This window comes from Melospiza georgiana, chromosome 8 (assembly GCF_028018845.1).
Source record: "Melospiza georgiana isolate bMelGeo1 chromosome 8, bMelGeo1.pri, whole genome shotgun sequence".
NCBI lineage: Eukaryota > Metazoa > Chordata > Aves > Passeriformes > Passerellidae > Melospiza > Melospiza georgiana.
This window is the reverse complement of record NC_080437.1, coordinates 22,070,673-22,086,532: the sequence shown is the minus strand read 5'-3', so window position 1 is coordinate 22,086,532 and position 15,860 is coordinate 22,070,673. Positions and strand designations below refer to the sequence as shown.

At 35.4% G+C, this 15,860-nt stretch overlaps 1 protein-coding gene across 9 annotated transcripts in view; it reads right to left on the bottom strand.

Annotated features, from left to right (window-relative positions):
- Positions 1-239: 239 nt before the first annotated feature.
- CPEB3 (cytoplasmic polyadenylation element binding protein 3) overlaps positions 240-15,860 on the bottom strand; it is a 77,182-nt gene continuing 61,561 nt past the window's right edge. For all 9 annotated transcript variants that reach the window (XM_058028629.1, XM_058028630.1, XM_058028632.1 and 6 more), the window contains 4 exons: positions 11,143-11,261; positions 9,743-9,857; positions 6,874-7,055; positions 240-3,985 (listed from right to left, as the gene is read on the bottom strand). In XM_058028629.1, coding sequence (XP_057884612.1) covers positions 3,758-3,985; positions 6,874-7,055; positions 9,743-9,857; positions 11,143-11,261 — 644 coding nt within the window. In that variant the 3' untranslated portion in view covers positions 240-3,757. The remainder of the gene's footprint in view (positions 3,986-6,873; positions 7,056-9,742; positions 9,858-11,142; positions 11,262-15,860) is intronic.

Sequence of the window (15,860 nt, the reverse complement as noted above, 5' to 3'; positions counted from 1 at the left end):
TCACTCTAAGGCTATTGAAAAGAGAGTTTATTGAGTTAATGACAAGAAAAGTAATGAAGAGTTATGCTGAATGGGCAGGGTCAAAAACCCATTGTTCAATAGATTTAGTTCCTTATAACGGCAATAGTATTTCATCAACACTGGTGGTGTATAAATCTAGACAGCGAACTGGTACTGTGACATCCCTATTATCTCCCTAAATCATTTTGATAAAGGAAAAGGCTTTTCAAAATATCACGTTTTTTCTGCTTCATTCTGTCATTTTATTGCCCAATTCTTTGTTACAATTTTCCAATCACTTTACATAACCAACCATTTTCATCATTGCCACACTATTGTAAACCACATCAGCAAGTTAATACATAAAGCTTTGCATTTCAAAAAACTAGACACTTTAGTAACAATATTACAAAGATTTTAGCTTCAAAAATAACTGAAAATGAAAAAAATAAACTTTTAAAGAATCAGCATCATAAAATTAATTTATTCCAAGTAAAAATACAAAATAATATTAATGACATTGACCAGATATGAAAGTCTCTCCCAGAAACAACTATATTAATGGTTGAGAAAGCACTCCTTAAAGAAAATACGAAATAAAAATGAAAAATATGTAAATATGTTTAATTTTTTTCTTAGCAAAAAATCTTTCTAAAAATAACAATGAAAATTTGTCTCAGTACAAAGGCTACATTACTATTGAAAAAATACCAGCATGAAGAAAAGGTACATATTTGACAGTAGAAAAATGATTTTAGTGAATCACAATGTCTAAAGTCTGCAATGAAAATAAATCTGCAATAAAGATTTATGCCTTTTTTCTTTTCATTTTTCTTTTTTTTTATACAAACAGTACAAACAGTATTGCACATAACAACAAATAGTCGAGGTTAGGTTAGCCTTCAAAAAAATCGACTAGTTCAAGTCTCACATCAGAAAAGGCCACAATAGGACCTGTTGTACCCAGGGGCTTCTTAGTCAAGTTGCAGTTCAGAACTCCATATTTTAAAAAATAACTTTTTTTGAAGGACCCTCTTTTAATATAACATATTAACAACTCAGGGGCACATTCATTTACAAAACAAAAGGGAGCATGTCATAATTTAATAAACTAAAAAAAGTTCTCTTTAAAAAAATACAAACAGAAGAACTCTCACAATTCTGGTCAGTCGTGCATAATCACACTTGATTATAAATATACAAATTAAGGGAAAATATTTTTTCACCTTCTATTCACAACTTTCAGCACCAAATGGAGTTTGTGTTTACACCTGTTCTTTATGATGATTTTGCTTCAGATTTAATCCAACATTATGCTATATTGTACATTTTCCAGCTTCTCTCGCTCTCGCTCTCTTTCTCTCTGGGAGTATTTTTCTACATGAAAGAGGGGTATTTCTTCAAAAAGGTTTACTTCTTTCACATAATTAGGTAGACTTCTGTAGGTTAGCTATGATCTTTAATATTACAGTTATAAAGCTCTAACTTCTTCATTTTCAAAAAAACTCAAATAAGCATGAAAAAAATAAAGTTACCCATCTGTTAAATCATTTTTCTTGCAGAATTAAATTAATATATATTTTTCTGAATAAACTTACTTAGAAAATATCATTTTCTTTCCTATATTTCAAAATTGAGGTATTGCAAAAGATCATGTCAGTCAGAAAGCATGCCTTTTTCTTTAAAAAAAATCATCAGCCAACTGTTGAAAACTGTCTAGATACAAAAAGTAGTGCATAACAAAATGTCTTGTACAGATGAAAAAAAACAGAAAAGACACCTGGGCTGGGAAAAGCAATATCACAAAACCGCCCAGAAGTAACTTCAAAAGGGATAATTATAATAAGCATTTTAAACCAGTAAAAAACTATTTTTTCTTTTTTTTTTCTCCAAAAACAGAAAAAATCCTTTCAAAGCCAATACTTGCAACTAAACATCGGGAAAACCAACTTACTAAATTAGACACAAAGAAGGACATCACAACAAACAAAACCCAGAACATTTAAATCTACTATGCGGTGTCATATCCAGTCAGATTGTCCCCAGAACTGCAAAAACAAAGGAGGAAAAAGAAAAAAAAATAGTGTACACATTCTCACAATCATTAGTATACCAAGTGTGTTTATATTTATATGCTATCTGCAGCCCCATAGTTCATGCTAAAAAAATGTCCACTGTGTTAGCAGGTCTTAATTGTATTCAAGCTTCACAGGATACATCCAGGGATTAGAGAGATAACGCCACATCCACAGAGCAGACATCTCATGTTACTTTAATATGCAGACATTTCTTTAGCACCACTTTGTTTCCTAACTTCCTTAAATGTGCCTAGGTTAGTATTTGACAGACTATCTAATCGGTAGTGTATGTACGCCAGCATGAGCTCTTTGGTTTTCTGGACAAGGTCTGCAGCTACGTAAATGATGCAAGCATTAGGAAAGAGATTGTAACTAAGAGCTCATTTCTGTTTATGTACCTGTTATGAACTGTCAAAAATGTGTTAATGTCAGATACAGAGGCTTTAACAGTTAAGTTTGATCACAGTACTAGACATAATCACTTTACTATATAAAATAAATTGCACGATATATAACAGAGCACCGCAAAGTACTTCATCTACCATCCACAAATTTTTTTTAAGAATATCCTACAGCTAGTTTTTATATTTGTTGTAATATAGGTCATTCTGTAATGGGCTGATCCTAATTTCAGAAGCATTACATTTACTGAGGCATGCCTTCCTCCAGTCAGTAATCAATTTTTTTTTTGTTACTGAGCATTTTGTAGCCTACGTAGATTCATAATTTGTGCATTGTGGGCAGGTTTTATATTAGACATATATAAAATTTATTGCATGCAGCAACCTGATTAAGTAAACATGCAGTCAAAAAATATTGACCTTCCTTGGAAGCTTTTCTGTATGCTATACTGATCTCCTTTCAGCAGCCATCACTATTTTAATCACATATTCATTTTTAATTGATACCCTAGCCTGAATAGAGTATTATGGTATTAGTAATACCATTTTAATAGCAGCAAAAGCTATTGCAGCATACATTTACATAACACTAAAAGACCTAACAGAACAAAACAAAAAAAACCCAACAAAACAGAACAAACAAACAAAAAAAAACCCCTCAGCAAAATAAAAGAAAAAAGTCTGATCCAGCTTATGAGGTATCATCCTTACAAGTCAAAATCGAGAGCAACTAAAGGCTTATTTTCTTTAAGGGTTATTACTATTCTAAATGACCCAAACTAATGATTGCTGAATATCTGTTTAAGTTTTTGCTACATCTGCCACCTACTCGTGAATATTACCTTTGGTAAGTCATCTGCTAGGGGCAAGTCTAAATTTCTGAAAATAAGTGCATGCTCCAGTTTAAAAATAAAAATAATTATAATTACAATAAAAAAATCTTCATCACATACGCATCAGCCCATGAAGACTGATGAGAATGGCAGTCTACATAATGTCACTAGTGACAAGTCTTGTGTAGGAAATTAAGGTACCAAGCAGATGTTTGTGTGAATCAAAGTGCAAAATCAGTACAGTTACACTCTGCCGGTTTGTATTATACTGGACACTGAGTTCAGTAATGTGACTGTAAATAATAATAATAGTAATAAAAGACCCATATCTTCATTAAAGTCGAGGACGAATGCACAGATTTCCAGAACACTAAGCCCTGAGGCAGCGCTCTCTTTTCACTCAATTTTATTTACTCCAGTACTTCTTGCTGGCTGCGGCCGGGGTTCAGCTCCAGCGGAACGGGACGTGGCGGGGCCGGTCGCCTCCCTCCTTTACCAGTGGTTTGTGGAACTCCCGCCCAGCACGAGAGTGTATGCTGGCCCAGCAGTATTCACAGTAATACTGCAAGCAGGTAACGTTGGCACAAAAGAATGGAGCAAATTTCCCACCACAGCGAGTGCCCTGGCATTCGTCACACATCTGATCATCCAGCACATATGGCTTCACTTCCACCTGCACCAGGGACAAGAAAACAACTGTAAGAATGTTTCATGGTTCTGCTAAGCAACAACACAAACCTCAATATTTTAATTCTTTCTGGCTCTACTGAAGGGTTTCAGCTGATGCAGGATTAATCCAAGAGGCTGGTAGTTAGATTTTCATCCCGTGCGCTTTACCTGTCAGAAAATCTCAAGGAAGAAGGGTGTGCTTTTGTAACTATTCAACATTCCTTGGAAAAGTTGGGTCTGGGAAAGTACTAAGATGGAAGTACAGTAAAAATCTCTGAGGATTTTCCACTAAGAAAGCTCCAGGAATCGGAACAGAGTAACAAGAAGGGCAGGCCATGAGAGGAGCATTGAGCATTATAACAAACAAAAGTATATTTCTAAACTTCAGAGGTCTAGTGAGTTTCAGAGGCTTTTTTCCCTCAGAATATTTTTTTGGTCTCTCTATTTTTTCATGATTTGCAAAATGCAGGACCAGACTAATAAGAGATTCAAATTAAACAAAATTAAATGCACTTGTATGAAATACTCTCAACTTTGTGGGCAAAATCACTATCTAAAGATTGTTTGCTCTTGAGGTGCAGTAAAATTTCATTGTAGTTCCAACTAGGGCCTTGCCATCAATTACAAACAGTCTGGAGAGCTGCTGACTTTAGTCCTACACTCATTTGTAAAAAACTTAGGGCTGGAATGCCTTTTGTTCTTAAAGTATTTGTGCCAAACACAGCAGGACTGATGCATGATTAGGCATTTGCAATAATGCTATTACAGACCTTGAATATGTTCCTATGAATTGTGCCTACACATTTAAATTGAGTGTTCATTCATTACAGGGAAATCATGAGTTCATGCATGTCTAATTCTTATGGCTCTCTAATGCTATTTATAAAGTGGTTTAAGTACAGTCAACTGCACTAGAAAAGATAGAAAAAAATCGATGTATACATTTATTATAAATAATTTTGCTGTAACTGTGCAACTGCTAGTTCAGCACAATTTGTATATTGTGAGGAAAACCTGAGTCTAGTAACAATATTTAAATACACAGAGATTTAAAGAAACATAGAATGAGATGTTAAGCTGAAAGACAAGAAACATTCTCAAAAAAGCTTTATGCTGAATTTACTTCAGCTTATCCTGATCACACTTCAATAAATGTTACTCCTTTGAAGTAAAGCTTCTGTAGTGAGTTGTATTTCTTGCCTAACAAACAGCTTGGGCTGCCAATCTATTTTTTTTAATTACACCCTGCTACTAGTATTGCATGGAACAAGTCTGAGTAACTGCCATTTTGCATATCAAATGCCATATCACTAAAATTAGAAGCATCATGTAAAATAAAACAGCGCTGTCTCAAATGAAATTGGAAGAAAGCAGGTCCAGTGTCCAGCACAGCTCTAGATCCCCACCTACTCAAATTTCCCAAGCATGAATTGTGAAGGTCTCAAAGAGAGTCTCTTTCTGTCTCCCTCTCTCATCTTTTCTTGCATTGGTTACTAGTGAAATAATTTTATAAAGTTGGCTGTGTAGTTCAGAGATTTGAATCCATTAGATTAAAATATAAGGACTCATTAAGAGACTTCATACTTCTTCAAACTCATGCATAAATCTATTTTTAAAATAGAAAAAAGATAACTAAATAAACTTATCAGTCCACCAAATGAAAAAAAGAATAGACTGATTAAAAAAATTACTAGCAAGTGACCTTTTGTGGCTTTAGCCTAAAGGTTAGAAAGTACCCTCTAGTAAGCATGGCTAATATATAAATCTCAAAGGGTTCAATGTGTGATTAAGACTCCAAAAGTAATCTTCTCAATCTCTCTGTAAGATTTTTCAGAATCTAACACAAGAAATGTTTAGGAATAGCCTTGTCTGAGTTAATGTAATATGGTGTAAAGCACCATACACAAATTGCTTGAGGACTTATAACGCCATGACCTCCTCGAAACTCACAAAAAGTACAATTCAGACTTGTAAAGACAAAGTCAAAATAGTTTGAACTTTGCAGCTGTGCAGATTTATAAGCATACTGCACATAACAGACACACCTAGTACCTGTTAAACTGACTTCTGAAGAAACCATTTACACTGGATTAAGGAAAAAACAAGCCATCCCTATCAGAAAAATACATAGCAGCAGTCCATGTCATGTGTCCATGTGTCCTTTTGAATAATTCTAAATGTAGAGCCCTCAAAACATGGGTGTTGTTTGTATGTGTAATCAAGAGGTGAAGACAGAAGGTCTAAAGGAAAAAAATTTTTGGAAACTAAGTAATGCTTTCTTTTAATGTGTTCAAGACAAATTTCAGTGAATACTGTAACTTCACTCCATATTTGAAAAGCCCTTTAGGGATTTCATATGGACTGAAAAAAAGAATCTCATTTCTCACCCTTCTGCCTATCAAGCATCTCTTGGCATTTGGTTTTAGTTAAATAATTCTGAAGACTTTTGAGGTCAGCATTACCTATTTTAATTACAATAAACCTGTGCTTTAAGGACCTCAACTCTAGACCCACACTACTGACAGAAAATGGCCTAATAATAGCAAAGTGTCAGAAGCTACACAAGTAGTCACTAAACGAAAAGTCACTGATGCACAATGAGCAAACATCTAAAGGAGGAGGAAGAAGTTGGGAAATGCTATAGAATTTGACTTATGGAATTCAAAAGAGAACAAGGACAAATAAGCTCACACTCAACTATTTTCTGAGTTTAGCGCTAAACAGCTATTTAAGATGTTTAAAGTATTTTTTCAGATGCTGTAATAAAAAAAAAAACGACAAATGTCATTTAAAGAACAGAACTTAATGTTCTTCAACAAAATTCTAATAAGGATTTTTAAAATACCTGTACAGTCTGGTAACCACCATTGTGCTCCATGCAGTTTTACTTACCCGTTTATCAATGTCATTGTGTTGGAGCTGGACAAAGCGAGCACTGATAGCAGCAATGTAGCTCTGCTGATTGGAGAAAGCCACTCTGCCAGCACCTTTGGGGTACTTCAGCTCTGGGTCTGTATCAATGCCAGCATAGCAGACACCTCCATATAAACGGTCCATAATCATTGCCAATTCAACTGCAAGAAGTCAATTGTTAAATATCATAGATTTAACATAAATCATGGTGTTGCATTTGGATTGTTGCATTTTAAAAAGCACCATTTGCCTCATCAGATGTGTCTTCCAAAGTCTAAAATTCCAGAGTGAAACAGAGATTCAATCAACTTTACATGAATTATAGTAAAATATAAAGGCAAAAACCAGAATCTCTAAAAAGTTGATGTGGCTGAAGTGTGAAAAAAACGCAGAGTTATGCTGTTAAAATAGGTATCAGATGAACAAGAATTTACAATATTGCATAGTAAAGCTCTAGTCTTGGTAGGCTTTTTAATGCTAGTTTACATGTAAAATCACTTAGGGATATTCCTCTTTTTAGAATCTGATATTTTGCCCTAAGTACTAAGGTTCAAAAGATATCAAAGATGTGTTTCACATTTGAAACAAAAATCTGTGAAACCCACAAAGTTCCTCCAGCTAAAGCAAGCCTACATTATAGATGCAATTTAAAATAGTATTTTGGTAGAACATTATCTTGGTTGTGGATCTTTTGAAATGGTTTGTTGCTTTTATGATATTAACAATAACTAAAGAAGTTATAAGTATCATTCATAAAATCAGACAGGTTGAATGCATGGCTGGGACACATTACAGAAGGAAAGTTAAGGGAAAGAACTGAATGAAGTAGTAAAGAGGCTGAAGAAAGCAGGGAAGAGCCATGTAAATTGTGCAAGGTTGTATGGCCACTGAGCCAAACTCTCTGTAAAACCTCCCAGGCCAACAAATTTGTCAGGTGGCCAATGCAAGAACTCAGACCTGTACAGGCCCTGCCAAGTCAGCCATTTTCTAGTGCTAATGTGTGAAACCACTTTCTGTAGCAAGTTGCCATTTAACTACCCAAAATAAAATTTAAACTCACAAATACTAAACATTTAAATTCCAATCATTCTCCCAAAATTCTCATTAGCAAATTGACTGATGTGTATGTGTTTGTATAAATCTGTGTGCAGGGAAGATTGTATGCTAACTTGTCCATTTGCAACAAGCAAACCAATGTCTGACTCATTCTACTCAACCAGGTAATACTTCTGCTCCAAGGAGTAAGGAAAAACTACCAGCATAATGTAGTGATTAATAGATTGTTCTGCTTTCTAGTGATTTGGAATCATCCCTTGGGTAGTGATCTCCAAGTGACAGTACAGAATAAACATCTTGAGCAGAATTACAATAGTAGCTCCACTAAGTTACTCTTGCCAATAGAGAAAGAATATATAGGATTCCAGGGTAAAGAAAGCAGACAGTGTTCAAATATCTTAGGGAAAACTTCTGTATTTGACCTTTAAAGCTGCAAACAAGAAGAAATGGAAACTGTTTATCTGCTTTGGAGAAGTTACCTATTTAAAGGCATCAGTTTTCAAATGTAATGCATTTCAAATGGATCTGTGACAGGCCAAATGGCATACAGTTTTATAAAGGCACTCATTAGGAATGAGCTAAGGTTTAATTGTTACTATTTACATAATTACCACCTTACAGTCGGGCCTTTTTTTAAGATGGTGAAGAAAGTGAAAGCTGCCAAGAAATGTGGAATGAGAGAAATCTTACTGTCAGCAACGTCTGGGGGATGCTTGTACAGCTTCCCAAAAGATTTAGGATTAGGCAAAATATAAAGTGAGGAGCTGAAGTTCCAGTGGGCTGGAAAGTGGCTGCTGGAGGAAACTGAGGGCTACGAGGAAAGTCTTTCTTCCAGATAGTGACTGAGAGGCCTTGTCTGTTACAGTTTCCCAGGATTAGGATTAGGGTTGAGAGGATGAGAAAGACAAACCATGCAGCTGCCTTGGAGTGAGGCTGGAAAGGGAGTACAAACAGAAGTGAGGGCTGCCAAAAGATCTGGCTAGGAGAAATGTTTTAAATTGCTTCATGGCTTTGTCGTCGGCTCACCAAAAATGTCAGAATTTAGAAGAAAGAAATTAGGGTTGAGCTACAATTAGGAGCAGTGCTCAAATGGGGCCTTCATAACAAAATGAGGACTGCCAGGAATCCTGGGCTGGGATAAATCTTTCCTCTGGCCAAAAGCTAAGGAGTCTTGTTTATAGCTCTGCAAATAAATGTGAAGAAAAAGAGCTAAGGGCGAAGGAAAAAAAATTGAGTGAGGAAAGTTACATTAGGAGTAAGTCTGGAAAATGCTCTGCCATGAGGTGAGGCCACCAAGAGACCTGGGCTGGAAGAAATTTTTTTAGGGGACAATAGCTGAGAGGTCATGTCCATGGAAAAATTAAGGTAAGGGTCGAATAAAAGGGAAACAGAAATCATAGGGCTGAGGTTGGAATTGGTTTGGAAAGGGTCTGGGAGAAGGGTCTGGTCTTTGTCTTCTAGTCAAAGGAAAAGGAAACCTGTCTGCACCTCAGCAAACAAATCAGAGTTCAGATTAACACAGTCTACATTACAAAAAATCAGCCAGGTTCCAGGATATTATGCCAAGCTGGGGAAAGCTCTTTCTACTGGCAATCCTAATTAGTAACCTATTTAAAAGATAAAGAAGTTCACTGTTTGTATTTTGTAAACAAGAAGATACTCCTTGTCTTAGAAAGCAAGTTGTGATCTTTGGAAAACAGAATCCATTTTCTGATCTTTTACAGATGCTATTTATCTTTCCTCATCTTTTCTACTTAATCTGCTTCATGTCCTACATTTTCCTTCTACTCACCAGCTCGGAGAGGCCGTGGAACTCCTCCAACAAAGATTGTTTTTCTTGGATCCAAAGGCTGAGACCCATCCATCACAAAGTCACTGTCACTTAGGTTCCAAGGTCGAATTTGCACCTGTATTAAGGATCATTTTTAGCAGAGGAACTTGGCCACTTAATTAAAATTAAGAAAAGCATACCAAATATTCCTATAATTAAAAACAAAATTTGAACTTTTCAAAAGCAGTAAGTTGGTTTTATAAGAACCAAGACAATTAGAGAACATACCTTATCTAAGTATCTGAAAGAAGGGGGACAACTCACTTATGACCTCTAGAGGCCAGGCTTGAGTTAAAGGTCCTCATGACAAACTCCTACACTCATTAATTCCCTGCCCCTAATCGCCATCATAGGAAGAAACCTGTGAAAGGGCTTTCAGAACATTTTACCTTGTATGTGCAATTACAGTTGCAGTTTGGGCTTCTGGCTTTCCTGAAATCACATACAGTGATCCACAAATTTAAAAGCATTGATAGGAGCTGATAAAATTAATTTCTGTGCTTAGATACAAAAGGAATTTGTATAATATGTGAATTCCTATTTCTACTGAGCAGCAAGCAATACAGCTGATAAGAAATCTTTAGATTAAACAGAAAAAACTTCTCAGAAGTTATTTAGATAAAGCTGTTCATCAATCCATTTTTTTGATCCTTGGAATCACACAAGACTGCTCACTGTGCTGCAACCCTGGGTTGTTCATTCATCTCTGCAAGAGTTTTAATAGTACTTTTAAAAGGTAGCACATTTTTTATCTTATCTTACTTGCCTGCAGTTTTCACCTCATTTCTATATCTCCATGGGCACAAAAAAAGACCAGCATTAAGGAATGTTAGAGATGTGAATAATAAAAACAGGCTGCTGTATGTCTTCTATTCTGCTATAGCTGTCTGCAGTAGTTGAAATTACCCCATAGCTTCTATAAGGTAAATGAGGCCTAAATTATAAATTGATTAGCTATTGAATGCATAAAAAATAATAATAAAAAAACTAACAAAATTCAGGGGATACTTGGTGCTATCTGGATCATAATTTGGCAGGGTTAAGTTTCTTCATTTCATCACATAATGCTTTCTTTTCCCTTAAATCAAATAGATGAAACATTACCATTCCATTGTTTTACAGCTGTAAAAGGAAGCACACTCCTGAAGCATACCAGGAGTACCAAATATAAAAGTTAATTGAACATGGCATTTATCAGAAAAAAGCAAATGTTGAAGCCATGTTATGCTGATACAGGAAGTCAATTCAATGCAACAGCAAGGTCAGAAACAGGAAATCACAAATAATTAACTTATTAACTGAGAAGAGTAACAGCAAATGGGCTAGCAACCAGCAGAAGTGTCATGGCATAAGCTACTTACTGGTTTATCCTTGATTGTGGGACTTGACACACATAGGTAAAGTTTTCCATCTTCTTCCAGACAGGCATCTATCAGAGCTTGTACAGAGCTTTCTTCCTGGAACAGCAGAAAGGCGTAACCTTGAAAAAGATAAGGGCACAAGAAAGAAAAGTAACAGATTAATTTATAGAACATTTTTAAACAAACAAGCCAGAGAAGTGGGTAAAATATACGAATTACAAATACTGTTGAGGTTATCCACAGATATTTGGATTCTTGGCAGAGGAGAAGCAATCCAGCTCCTCCTCTGCTGTTGGTGCAACACATCACCGCAATGCTGCCAGTAAATATTGGAATTCTCTGGGAAAAAGGCAACAATGTATTTTGGTGTAAGAAAAGTCACTACAACTTTCCAAAGGGTACAGCAGGGGAAGGATAAGGAGAAAATTAATTTCCCTAATTTAAGAAACCAACCTACGAGATCCTTGACCCTGAGCTCCAAGATTCATTACTTTATGGAAAGCAGTGTGAGAACTAAGCTCCTTTGTACATGTCCTATTCTGACATCTAAACAGTGACACAATTTCCATATGAAAGGGTAATTTAGTCCAGTTGGTCTAATTTCAGTTAACCTTGCTGAGAATAAACTGAAAAATTTGGCATGTACACTGTGCCCCACAAACTTGAAACAAGGTTGCCACTTGAAATGCAAGATACACTTGGAACTAAATGAAGTTGTTACAGTCTGGCAAAAGCATTTTTGCCAGCCAGTCAGGAAAAAAAAATCTCTATTTCAATTAATACCAACATTGGCATATCTTCTCCAATGATGGGAACCTTTCTCTATTACTGAAAGCAGTTTGTAATAAGGCTTCAGTGACCTCTTTCAAAACAACGAGCTAGATGGAAAGTGTATTAAGGTGCCTGTTCTGCCTTTCTAATAAAAGAAGATCTTGGTATTCATACTTGATGTTAAAAACTGGCATTTTGGTACAAATTACATGCAGTCACACTGCAGTTTTAGCTAATAGTGCATTATGTTTGTATTCTGCCCATCTTTCCTCATGTTATTAACTGAAAATAAGGACTCATTCACCATTATTATAGCAGAACGTGCATTGTATGTATTAGGCATGTGAAAGAACATAAACTTACTGGCCCTGTGGACACCATTCAACTTAGCAAGCCACAGCTGGTAGAGTTTGTGAGAAAAGACCTAAAGCAAAAATTTCTCAAGAGTTAAAGATTATCCAGATTCATGCCTGCCATGGCTTAACAGAAAAAGCCTGACTGCATTTCGCAGCATTCATGAGAGGAGCATGTTTACAAAAAGAAAAGGTTTTCTTTTAGTCTTCTAAATCTAGTAACACCTTCCTTTTACAGCTCCATGGTTGGGCACAGTTTGGTGGAGTAAAAGGAAATCACTGACTGTTTTATAACCCATGGGAGAAGGTAGGAAGAAAGTTTGTTATATTAGAATTTTTATACTCTGTTCCGTTCAAGTGATTCATTACAAACACTGTGAGAGTAAAGATTATGTGGACAGTCTCTAGTTACTCAGGTACAGGAATATTTCAGAAAGGCACTAATGGAGTAAAAGTACAGGTCTCTTACTTAATGAAGTCCAGAGCAGACTGAGTTTAATCAAGAGTTTTTCTTCAGAATTTCAATTAATTGTGAATTAGTTCAATTTTATGATAATACCTGAAGGGTACCATTTTATGCTCAACTTGTGAATCCTCAATGTAATTAATAATTTAAGTTCTTGCATTTGAGAACAACAGTAGATAAATTGTTGTTCAAATGCATCAACCATGAGCTGAATCTGCTGGTACAAAGTCAGCATTTGGCATGCAAATGTTATATAGCCAACAGGGAAGGATTAACCTATTTCTGGTTCTTAGAGTCTGGGCTCTTTTCAAACAAAGTGAAATACTGTAATGAAGAGTTATATATAAGGTCAAAGAGTATTTGAATCTCCTTGTCACATGTCTGCATATCATCTACTGTTTTCATATGTAATTGATCTGAAATCCATACTTCCCAAAATTCAGCCCACGTGCAAAATCAGATACAGGAATCATAATCTAAGGGTGACAGGTTTCCAGCTTTGTAACACTGAGGCTGGGTGGCAGAATGAGGAGAATGAGGAGAAGAACTTCCTCTTTACAGTGTGCATAGCAAGTCAGAAACATCTTTGGGTAGTTACATGCACTGATTTCATCTCCAAAGGGAAGGACCATTTATGCTTGAAACAAGCTGAACTACCTTTGAAGCACAACTTTCTGCCATTTAGACAGTTTTTATAAGCTTCAAGATTACAATAAAATCTAGCATCGACCTCAGATTTCTTATAGAAGTATTTCAATATGTAAATCTACCTCATATTATGTAAAAAAAAGATGGCAAAGAAAATTAATGTTCTAGTCTCAATTCTTAAGGGTTATTTTTAGATGGTTGAGATGGCTGCCTCAAAGAAGTAAATTTAAATAGGCTTAACATTTTCATGAAATATATATTTCACTTTCTTTTTTTCTTTTTTTTTTTACTAGATTTTAAAAAATAGTTTTGAACTGAATTATGGTGGTATTTACCAGAACTTTTAGAATAAAGTTGTTTTAAAATCTCACAGGAAAGGAACATTTAGAAACAGTGTGAACCAAATTTCTAAATCAGTTAATGTGATGACAAGGGTCATTGCTCAAAGTCACCTTAGTAATCTTATTAGAAGATGCTTTGAACATGAATAAAACACATTTGAAAATCCAAAGACTAAACTACTATTAAAAATTAAACTCATTTTTGAAAAATAAAAATCCAAGGTGTTAAAAAAACTGCAGACTTTCCTTTAAACATTGCAGTGACATGACTGCATTTTCAAAAAAACTTCAAAGGCTTTAAATACTTAAGAAACCTCAAAATAGCAAAGGCTGTAATCTCACTTAGCTCCTGCAGAAGAGTGAAATTATGTATTAGTCAGGGCTGCAAAGATTAATTTCTTTTAGTCAGTCTAATTTTATATGGCAGTGTTTGACCCTGTCAGCTGATTCTTTTCTCTAAAAAACAAAGGTGTATAAGAAATAGGAACAGTCTAGAATCTTACAGAGACTCTTCTATTTCTGCACATTTACATTTTTACATGTTTTTCATGAATACCAGACAAAGCCTGGCTGGTGTGATATGTAAGAAATTCCTCCTATGCCACATTACAGACAGGTACTGGGGAGGGGTTTGTTTGATTTTAATTAAAGGATTGTACTCCATATCCTCAGTTACACTGGAAAATAATTGGAGCCTGAATCTTAATAGCAATAAAATGAAGTGTACATATCAAATGGAAGCCAGGAGACATAACAAGAGAAGTCAGCAATGGAGTGGGTCATAGAGAAGAGCTGAATGAAAACTAAGGTTCTTTGTCAGTAGTTTCTGTAAAATGAATTGCCTGTCTTCATAACTCCAGTCTTAGCACTAAACAGCCCACATCACAAGATCACCAAAGAATTGAAACTAACACTTAACCCTTACTAATAATGATCTTACCATATCACAAACATTTATTTCTATTGTGTCATAAATATTACAGTGTTTTTCTCCAATTTAAGTGGAAGGAGAAACCCAATCCCCACAGAACCTCTGCTTTCTGGACATGCATTATTTGTGGGACATGGGAGAGGTGCCCCAGTGTTTCCTCAGAAGAAAGGACAGCATTTCTATGGTGCTGTAGTAAATACCTACAGCTAAAGATTTATAAAGTCTCTTCCAAAAAAGCAGAAAGATTTTCTAGGCATCATTACATTACTTTCACCATTTATGGATAAAAAAGCCCCAAAAGAACAGTATACATATGCCATCTCAGTTTGTCCTGTAGTAAAAATACTCCCACCCACCTGTATTAAAAAAGAAAAGACTGAAATAAATTTTAACCAAAAGAATATTCCACAGGCATACTAAAGTCTGTCTTTATCTGGCATTTTACTTCTGAACTAGTGTAAAACATTGCAACAGCAAATTTATAGTGTTGTCTCCTCTTTCAAAGGTCACAGCCATTTTCAACATCAGACTTCAGACTGCAACATGATCTATAGGAGCTATAAATCAGAATTAAAGGATATAAAAGAAAGGCTCTAATATACAATTTGGTTACTGTAGTTGTAAGAGTAGTCACATGGATTTCATATGAGAAAGACTAAATATTTGATGAGGTGGAAGCTATCTTTGTGAAGTTTACTGAGTCAGCAGCATGAAAAAAAGCATTCAAATCAGTAAATATAAAAAACCCAAATTAATTCAGAACTGAAATTTTTAAATTTTGATTTTCAAGGGCAATATACAATGGTGACCACTCTGGGCAGAGCAGCTCATGGTCATCATCTGGAGGGGGTCAGGTCTGCTGCTGCTGCTTTTACTCTGAACAGATGGCTCAAGAGACATCTGCTTCCAAGTTTGAACAAAACCCGTTACTCTTCTTTGCAAGAAAACCATCTTCCAGTGCTACTCCAACCAACATTAATGTGGAAAAACTCTACAGAAATAGAAATTATCTGCTTGATTTCAGCTTCTATTTCAAGCACAGTATCAGCATTGGGTAAAAAAATTCAGAGGAAGAAAGCACTGGTCCAAAAATTCAGGCTAGCTGGATTTCAGTTATTTTAAATTAAATTTGATATTGGGTTTTACAATAAAAATAGATTTTGCTTTGAATTATGTTTTTCTTAACAAAGAAAACAAGCAGCACTTGC